Source organism: Alligator sinensis, unplaced genomic scaffold (genome assembly GCF_000455745.1).
Source record: "Alligator sinensis unplaced genomic scaffold, ASM45574v1 scaffold512_1, whole genome shotgun sequence".
Lineage (NCBI taxonomy): Eukaryota > Metazoa > Chordata > Crocodylia > Alligatoridae > Alligator > Alligator sinensis.
The window spans coordinates 997,976-1,007,039 of record NW_005842063.1 but is presented as its reverse complement, the minus strand read 5'-3'; the positions used below and the strand labels follow the sequence as shown (position 1 = coordinate 1,007,039).

The 9,064-nt window shown below is 61.1% G+C and overlaps 2 protein-coding genes across 2 annotated transcripts; both read right to left on the bottom strand.

Moving 5' to 3' along the window:
- Window positions 1–371: 371 nt before the first annotated feature.
- C1QC (complement C1q C chain) lies at window positions 372–3,097 on the bottom strand. The gene is made up of 3 exons (XM_006023185.2): window positions 2,931–3,097; window positions 1,871–2,058; window positions 372–1,454 (listed from the first exon to the last, which is right to left on the bottom strand). Exons 2-3 carry the CDS (start codon window positions 2,049–2,051, stop codon window positions 898–900), a joined length of 738 nt encoding a protein of 245 aa, XP_006023247.1. The 5' UTR covers window positions 2,052–2,058; window positions 2,931–3,097; the 3' UTR covers window positions 372–897.
- Window positions 3,098–4,734: 1,637 nt separating this feature from the next.
- Window positions 4,735–8,460, bottom strand: C1QA (complement C1q A chain). Its single transcript, XM_006023184.3, has 3 exons — window positions 8,285–8,460; window positions 7,542–7,711; window positions 4,735–7,305 (listed from the first exon to the last, which is right to left on the bottom strand). The coding sequence occupies exons 1-3, from the start codon at window positions 8,443–8,445 to the stop codon at window positions 6,737–6,739; spliced, it is 900 nt and encodes a 299-aa protein (XP_006023246.2). The 5' UTR covers window positions 8,446–8,460; the 3' UTR covers window positions 4,735–6,736.
- Window positions 8,461–9,064: the final 604 nt, after the last annotated feature.

Below are 9,064 nucleotides of genomic sequence, written 5' to 3'. Positions count from 1 at the left end.
AAACAATTCGCTTTAGGTTGAGTGAAAGTTTTCTTCCACCCGAAACAAATAGGTTTTGATTTGCCAAAAATTCAGGACAAAGAAATGGGTTTGGTTTGACCTCAAATATGGCTTTTTTTTCTTGGATTTCCAGTCTGAGCTCCCAGCCGAGGAACTGGCCTGTTCCAGGCTGCACCGCTGTCCTGCCCACCCTCAGCTGCGCTGTTTTTGGCTTTGAAACAAGGCGGTCTCCCCCACTTGTGCCCACCCACCCCTTCAACCACAGGCTGTGGACACTGGTGCCACCGCATGCGCACAAACATGTGTATGCACACGTAACGTGTGTACATGCACACACACACGCTGGGCTCAGACAAACACAAGATAGCAACTGCCTGGTGCAGAAAAGGATTTATTCAGCGCTTGCGCAGATGAACCACGGGAAAAAGTTTCCCCTCCAGTTCCCCCCAGGCCGCATCTGGTCGTAGTCTGTGACCCTCTCGGTTAGGTGGAGAGACCCCAGGGGTGCCTTCAGCGCTTGAAAGAAGGGGGGTTAACGAATGCAAAGAGCACAGTAGTAATTAGGTGTGGCTGGGTTTAGCAGTAGCAAGGGAGCTTTTATGGGCTGGCTTCTTGCTAGGCAGGGCCCATGTGTCACACCTGACGGCCCTTGAGCTACACACGCTCCAACCCCAGGGCCTTGGCTTGTTTCTGCATTTGGGCAGGATTGTTCTGGGAGCATGCAGGGCTCTGAGCCCTTCCCGGAGGCTGCCAGGCCCTGGGTAGAAACCTGAGCAGAGACCTGGGTCCACTTCCAAGTCAGCGCGGGGCAGGGTGCGAGCCAAGGGGTGCATTGCAAGGCAAAGAGGCTGGCATGTTTGCAGTCAGCCAGCATCTGCCCAGGCTTGTCCAGGTCACCTAGTCTGGAAAGAGCAGGAAGCCAGAGAAGACGCTGTCAGAGCCACCGATGCCCACCATGCCATTGTAGTCGTTGACGGCCAGCCACGTTTGGTGCCCAGCCTCCATTTTCAGGAGGATGCCTCCGGAGCTGACTTGCTTGCTGTTGGAGATGTGGTCGCAGAAGCTGGCCACCTTCTCCCTGTTCTTGTACATGATGACGCAGAGGTTGGCAGTCAGGGAGGCATGGAAGGTGAAGTAGTAGACGCCTGGCACCCGGCAGGTGAACTTGCCGGTGGTGATACTGTAGTCGTTGCTGATGTCCGTGATGACGCGGTTGAAGATCACGGGGGTGTTCTTGGCCGGGTGCTGGGGTGTTTGCCGGGTCACGGAGAATGCCACCTGGTGCCTCTGCCGGTAGCTGCCAGGATCGCCAGGCTCTCCATCCAAGCCCGCTTCCCCGGGGTCTCCCGGGGTGCCAGCGGGGCCCATAGGACCAGTCTTCCCAGGCAGGCCAGGGATGCCAGGGTCTCCTTTCTGCCCCTTGGACCCCTGGGTCCCGGGAATGGCTGGGATGCCTGTGGGGTCCAGAGGACTCGGTTAGGACCAAGCAGCAGGACCAGAGGAAAGGCCCTGTCTGCTCCGTGCACTGGGACAGCTCCCTACTGCTCCCGGGTCTGCAAAGGGCAGATAACCCTCCCGGCTCAGGTCCAGCGCCCGGGCACTGAGCGCACCTCATTGCAGCTGCTGGGCTGCTCCAGGAAGGACCTGGCATGGAGTTGCTGGCACTGCTCCGACCGTGCTTGCCCCGTGCATGGGAGCCCTGGGCAGCAGGATTGCCCCCTCCTCTGGCCCTGGGCTTTGTCCCTCCAAGTGTGTCCGACCGGAGGGGTACAGACCTCCCCTGCTGAGATCTGTCGGCCTCAAACAGCCGCTGAGGCTCTCCCAGGTGCTCCTGGCCCTCATGGGGTGAGTTTTGCCATGGGGCACTTACCTGGCTCGCCTTTGGCTCCTTTCTGTCCATCTCTGCCATCCTTGCCTGGCATGCCGGGATTGCCGGGCAGCCCAGGGGTCCCGTAGCAGTTGTGGGGAGCCTCCGCTTCCACTGCCATCTCCCGAGCCAGGATGAGAAGGGCCAAGCCCAGGCCCAGGGTGTCCCAGAGACCCTTACCCATATTGATCCTGTAGAGTGGAAAGAAGATGGGTGCTGGGTGCAGGGCAGCGGAGGCACAGGTAGGCTGGGGACGTGGTGGGGAGATGCTCCGCCAAGGCACCCTGCTGTCAGCCAGAGAAGGGCCTCCCTTGGGAAGATCTCTTGCCCATCTCCGCAGCCCTTTCCCTCCTGTCACCTCAACTCCCTGGGCATGCAACATGGAAGAGGCCGGAGGGGCCGGTCTGACTGCGGAGAGGGGTGCAGCGACTGCTGTGGGCCGCGTTGTGCACACCGGGATCCCAAGACCCTAGGCCTGAGCCTTCCCTAGCCAGAGCACCCTTGCCCCGCTGTGCTGTGGGTGTGCTGGGGCTTTGTGGGTGTGCTGCGCTGCACCCCACAAAGCCCTGCCAGGACCCTGGGGGCAGCGGGTCTGGTCCCGCGGTGGCAGTAGAGCTGAGGCCGGCGGCGGCATTGACCTTGGGGTCACAGAGCTGGTCCTCCTGGTACCAACGCAGTGGACGGAGACTCCTCTTAATGCCAGGGGCATAACAAGCATCGGTCCAGGACACCATCCCGGTCCTGCACGGCTCTGTGGGTGCCCCCATCTGTGTGTAAAGGGCCGCCAGCCAGCCCCTTGCCCCCCAGTAGCCTCCTCAGGGGGCTTGCCACCCCACGTGCTTGGGCTGAGCCATGCACGGAAAGCCTGAGGTGGAGCAAGCCCCTTGCCCGGAGCCTGGGACCGGAGCACTGGCCACGCCAGGCATCTTCCTGCGGAAGCCCAGCCAAAAGCAGCCATCCACAGCCACGCTCGGGGCCCACGGTCAAGGCAATGCCCCTCACAAAAGGAGCCAGCGGGAGTGCAGGGAATACCCCGCCTGGAGCCGCCCTGCCCACCTCTTACCTGTGCGGTCCGGCACTGCAGGGAGCTCGGCGTGCCGAGGGCTGCTGGTCAGCGTGCCGTGCCGTGCCGTGCAAGGCTCTGCCGCTGCAAGGAGGAAGTTAGTGGCCAGCTGCAGGCAGGAGCAGGCCCGCGGGGTGGAGCAGCCGCTCACTGGGACCCCAGCCGAGTTTTACTTCCCCCTTGCCTGCCTGTTTCTTCGGAGCAAGCACTTTCCTTGAGGTTGGACCCTTCTCAGCCCTCCCCCCTGAACAGGGCAAAAACGGGGGCCCTGCGGCAGCCGCAACCCTACAGACTGCCGGGAGGTGATGTCCCAACAGCGCTTCTTGGAAACCCGGGACCACTGGGGCCACCCAGCCCACTGCAGGGGTGGTGTGGGGGCTCTCGATGGGCATTACACTCCCCTGGCCTCGTGCCTTTCGTTGCCACTCTGGCCAGCTGCAGCCCAGCCCTCCCTGGAGAGGGCAAGCCGCCTGCCTGGCAGGGACCCCAGGCATACAGCCAGGCGGCCCGAGGCAGGGGCTTGAGGCCAGGTACTCCAAGGTGTCGAATGAGGTAGATATATGGCTTTCCAGCATCCCACTGCTCTGCTCTGCTCCCCGCGAGGGTCCGGGATTTAGTGCCCTCTGCCCTGGCCCAGCTCTGCCTGCAGCTGGATGCCCGTGGGGTCGAGCTACAGGGGCCAGTGGTCAAGGGCTCGGCTCCAGTGTTATTCAGAGAATCAGAAAATGAGGGTGGGAAGAATGAGGGTTGAAGGGAGCTCAGGAGGTCGCATCTAGTCCAGCCCCTGCTCCAAGCAGGACCGGCCCCAACTACAAGGCTTTGTCTACCCAGGTCTTCAAAACCTCCAAGGATGGAGAGTCCACCACCTCTCTGAGTAACCTGTTCCAGTGTTTTATTTCGTGAGAGAGTTTTTCTTAATACCCAGCCTCAACCTCCCTTGCTGCAGCTTGAGCCCATTGCTCCTTCTGTCACCTGCTCCCACGGAGAACAGCCCAGCTCCATCCTCTTTGCAGCCGCCCTGCAGGGAGTTGCAGGCTGTGCCCTTTTCCCTCTTTGCAGCCTGGCATGGGTTAGCCTCTTAGAGAAGGTGCCTTGTGCACGCAGATCCTGCTCCCCACCTGCCAGCCTGGAGCCGGGGCTGCACAGATCCAGGTGCTATCTCCGGGAAAGAGAGTCGCTGGGACAAGGGGGAGCAAAGGCCCTGGAGCAGAAGGGAGCCAGGTCCATGCATGCTGAGGCAGGACCCAATCCGGATCAGTGCCCCGTTGTGCTAGCTGATGGCTTTGTTCCAGTTGCGAAGGAGAAGAGGGTTTCCTCCAGGAGACTCTTGCACCCGGCCCACCTGCCTTCTTGCCCTGTCTCCATGCTGCAGCCCATGGGGAGGAGCAGGGACTCTGCTGTGTGCGGTGTAACAGGTCCCATCCCCAAGTCCCCATCCTGCAGCTGCACATCTGTCTGCTGCCTGCTTTGGACCTGGGGGGCCGTGAAGGTCGGACCCGGCCCAGGTGTCCCTCACACCGCCCCGGGGAGAAACCTCCCTCCAAACACTGGCTCCTGTGACCTCCTCCGGGACAGTGCACTCTCAGCATGAACTCGCTTAACAATATTGGGATGGGGGCTAAGGCTGGGCAGTGCCTGCAAAGACTGGCGAGCTCGAGCCCGGAGGCCTCCCTCCCTTTGCCCTCTAGGCCGCTGCTATTCAAGACGCAGATGGGATGACATGGAAATGGTTTCGGGAATGGGCCCGGGACACTGACGGTACCACGCAGATGTGTGAATAGGACAGAAGAGCCAAGACACTGGATGGGAAAGCAAGCCAGCAAGGGGACGTTTATTTGTCTGTGCTCACTGGAAGGGTGTGAAAGGCAGGAGTGGCCGGGAGCCAGCTCCCCGTTTGCAAGGCTTCGTACAGTGGGAGTCACCCTCTTCAGCAAGTTCCTTCCAGAGAATAAAGGCGCCGCAGCCGGACGATGGCACTGGTGACAGCTGATCCCGTCTGGCACAGTGTCTCAGAGTACGGGGAGGATGCGGGTTGCTCTCACACTGGGGAGAGACAAGCATCCCTGCACTGTGATGAGGGAATGTGCCGTCTCCAGGGAAGGGGACGAGGCCTTCGGTGCCCAGACACAGCGTGCGGTACTATGTGAATGCCCACTTTTCACGGGGGAGATGCAGGACAGCTGCCAGGGGTTTTGTGTGCCACTGACCCCTAGCAAGGCCCTTGCTGCTGCTGTCCTGCAGCTGGCATCTGCCCGTCAGCACTGCCCGCCAGATGTGGAGATGCAGGGGTGCTGGCGGGAGGATTAGATGCTGCTTCCCAGGCTCTTAGCTGGGATTGCAAGCCCCTGAGCCCAGCAAAGATAGCCCATGTCTGTCACTGCCCTGTCTCCCCCCAGTATAGCCTCCTTCGCCAACCACATCCACATTAGGGACAGTGCTTTCCACGGAGATGTGCACTCAGACCCATGGCTGTGAAGTGCCAGCTGGGAGATGAGTCGTTCCCGTGATGAAGCTCTAGGCAGCACATTCGGGGGTCTCACCTGGTCAGCACGTCTAACCCAGGTCGGGACAGGGGATGAAATGGGCTCTTGCTCCATGCCAGGGCTCCGTGCACGAAGGTGCATGTGCGTGTGTGTGTGGAGATGGGTGGGGTAGACACGGCGGTACCAAAGGAGACAGGTGCTGTAGTATGCGAGGTCCTATCCTGGCTGCCGTCTGCTGCAGCAGGTGCAGGATTATCACCACATCTGTGGAGCCATTTCATGGCTACTACACATTGGCAGAAAGCCCGACAACAGCCTGGGGTACTGGCATAGCCGCATCCTGCGCTATCACGTACATACCTCTGTGCTCAAGGAGGGGTTAAGGGAAAAGTCTCCTCCCTCACCACCAGTATAAATCCTGAGTAAATCCACTGGTGTTAATGGGGTGACTCTAGATTTGCCATGGTAGACTTGGGAACAAAACCTGGGTCAAGTGCAAGACACCTGCCACGTCTGTCTGCCAGAGCCCAGAGCTGAGTCCTGACACGGGGATGAGCAGTGGAGCCAGCTGACCAGCTCGCTGGTCCTCCAAGGGCCCCACGTGGCCTGTGTGGTCCTGACGGCTGGGATGCTGAGCCACGTGACTTAAAGCATTAGCTGCCCATTGCCCCATGCCGTGGCCCCTGGTTCTTGCCAATTAGAAAGGAAAATCTTTAAGGACCGCAACGGGGCAGTGCTAAGCATGGGAGGCTTTCTGACTCGCACCCGAGCCATCCCATCACATGCGGTGGCGTGGCTCTGAATCTGCCAGGCATGGCAAGCACGTAGGACCAAAGCCGTGGTCCCTTGAAGTCGATGGAGCAGGACCTGGCCTCTTGCCTCTCCCAGCTGGGTGCTTTAACAACCTATTGTAGCAGCACAATATTACCAAACAGGCCCTTGGGAGCTCAGCCTTTCCCCATCAGCATCCCCACCCAGCAGGCATCTTGCATCCTCCCACCCCACCCCACGCGGTGTGCCCGGGCACTGAGCTCTGCTGCCCCGCGGGTGGGCACGGCTTTGGCCACGCTTCTCACAGCCCCGCATTCAGCTGCCAAGTTATACGGTGACCCCCAACCAAGGAGGGGGCAGCAGGCGTCTGTCCAGACTCCCCTGTCCCTCTCCTTGCATGCTCCTCTCTCCCACAGATACGCACGTGTGTGGTGCCCTCAGGCCAGGGCACTAAGCTGCAGTTTCTTGCTAAGACCTGGGTTTCCTTGCTATTGCAGGGGGCTTGATGAAGCTGCGTGGAGGGGGGCTAGGTAGCAGGGTGGGGGCAGTCCATCACTCCCTCTGCGGGAACAGCATGAAGCCACTAAAGACGCTGTCGGCCTCGGCGCCGTCGAACACCCGGTTCCCGTTGTGCGGGTCGCTCTCAATCCAGACCTGGTCCTGCGCCGCCAGGCTGAGCACGCTGCTCCCCGAGTTCACCTGTAGCAGGCTGCGGCTGTTGTCGTCGCAGAAGCTGACCACCTTGGTGCCACCCTTGACCAGGCTGAGACACAGGTTCCCGTTGGAGATCACCTGGAAGGCGAAGTAGTAGAAGCCCGTGGTGGTGCAGGTGAAGCGCCCTGTCTGCGCGTTGTAGTTGTGATCCTGGTCGGTGATGACGTTGTCGAAGATCACGGTGTTCCCACGGGACAGCGGGCTCTTCCTGGAGGCGGAGAAGGCTGGGCGACTCTGTTCCCGGATATTGCCAACCTGGCCTTTGGTGCCCGGCTTCCCTGACTCACCTGCTGGTCCAGGGAGGCCATTCGGGCCTCGGTAGCCCTGGGCCCCTGCGTTTCCAGGCAGCCCGGGTTCCCCAGCATCCCCTTTGGCTCCCTTTATCCCGGTCCTTCTTCCTGGCAGCCCTGGAGGACAAAGAGCAGGTGGATGATGACCCAGCCTTGGCCTAAGTGCCATACACCGCTCCACAAGCCCTTCCCAGCTCACGCCCCTGCCCCTCCGAGCCATCCTGGCCCGTTGCCCCCAGCTCCCCCACCGGGTGAGGTGCTGGCCAGGCCAGGCGATCCTCCGCTCAGGGCAGCAACAAAGTCCCAGGGACGACCTGTGCTCCCAGCCCCGCCAGCTCCAGCTCACGTCTTACCTGGGGCTCCAATGTCACCTTTCTGGCCTGGCCTCCCGTCCAGGCCGGGGACTCCTGGGTAGCCGTCTTTGCCATCTGGCGCTCGGCACACGTTCTCCTGAGGAAGGACAGTGCCCAGGATCGTAGCCAGGGCGCCGGCCACCAGCCAGAAGCTGCCACCCATTTTGTCTCTGCAAAAACAAGAGCCCCACGGGGCGAGCTGTAGGTTTGGGACCCCGTTGCTTCCAGCCACGGACACCAGCAGCCCCACAGAGACGGCAGAGCATGGGGGAGCAAGGACCCCTGAGGCCGGACACATGTGAAGGGACAAAGCTGGGGTCCTAATTGCACACACAGCGACGTGTAGACACAGACCTACACACACACAACGGCATACAGACACGTGCACATGCACACACACATGCTCAGACCCAACTTGTACCCCTCCACCCCCACCCGGACCTGAGCAGGATCTCTCCACCTCCGGGGCACAGGACAGATCTGAGCTGGACGTGCCCTGCACCATATCTCTCAGGGCTGTTTGGGCTCGAGGAGAGAAACTGGGGGCCAGACTGGGACAGGAGAGGCTTTTCCCAGTCAGCAGAGACGGCGCAGAGAAGGGATTGCAAGGAGAAGCTGCACGTTGGCAGGTGCGGTGTCGGCAGCCCTGTTGCAGAGGCCTCGGATAAAAGGGGGCCGGCCGCCCGGGGCACGGGGAGCCCTGGGCTGGGGACAGCGTGGGCCGGAGGCAGAGACCGACTTACCTCTCCCGAAGCAGCGGCTGGAGCTGTCCAGGCAGGTGGCTCTGCCGGCTCTCAGCCTTCCCCAGAGAGGAGGAAGGAAGAGGAGAGCGGGGAGGGGGAGATCCGCTGGGTGCTCCTGCAGATCCAGGGCAAAAGCTGCTGGGTTTCACTTCCCTGCTCATTTCCCCTTTTGGGGCTTTTCCCTGCTTTGCACAAAGCTGCTGGAACAGCGTGGTCAGCAAAAACCCTACAGTTAGCATCCGAGCCACAGCGGATGCAGGCAGAGGTCTCCCAGCAGTGCCCCCCCGCACAAACCCATGGCCCAGCTCCGTGCCTGGACGCCTTGCCCGTCTCAACTCCCCTCCCTAGCCCTGCCTGTTCTGGGAGTGCAAGAGCTGCATGGGGTGTCCTTTGCTCCATGGCCACAGAAGTGTGGAGCTGCCAGCAGTTTGCACGCGGCCTTTGATCATCTCGCCAGCCACGCACGCTTTCACCTTCCCGGCTGCCCGATGTGACACGTGGGGCGGGACTGTTGCCACCTGCTCCTGACAGCACCGACCGGGCAGAAGCCGCCGCGTTGCTCTCGGTCCAGGTCTCTGAAGTGCCACGTCTCCTTGGAGGGGTCGCAGCTCACTTCCCTGGTCCCAGGAGGAGAAGGGGGTGCAATTACCTTCCCACTAACAACCACCGTTTCAAAGCTGCCGCCCAGCAGCTGTTTTATCAGTCTACCATTCTCTGCTCATTTCATACAGGACAAATTGTGATCAAATGGCCGTTGGGTGTACAGGGAATGTATATCCG

Coding starts and splice junctions, on each gene's coding strand:
- C1QC (XM_006023185.2), bottom strand. CDS start 2,051: ATGGGTAAGGGTCTCTGGGACACCCTGGGCCTGGGCTTGGCCCTTCTC. Junction 1,455..1,870: donor AGGAGCCAAAGGCGAGCCAG/GTAAGTGCCCCA, acceptor TGGACCCCACAG/GCATCCCAGCCATTCCCGGG.
- C1QA (XM_006023184.3), bottom strand. CDS start 8,445: ATGAGCAGGGAAGTGAAACCCAGCAGCTTTTGCCCTGGATCTGCAGGA. Junction 7,712..8,284: donor CAGCCGCTGCTTCGGGAGAG/GTAAGTCGGTCT, acceptor TTGTTTTTGCAG/AGACAAAATGGGTGGCAGCT. Junction 7,306..7,541: donor AGGTGACATTGGAGCCCCAG/GTAAGACGTGAG, acceptor TTTGTCCTCCAG/GGCTGCCAGGAAGAAGGACC.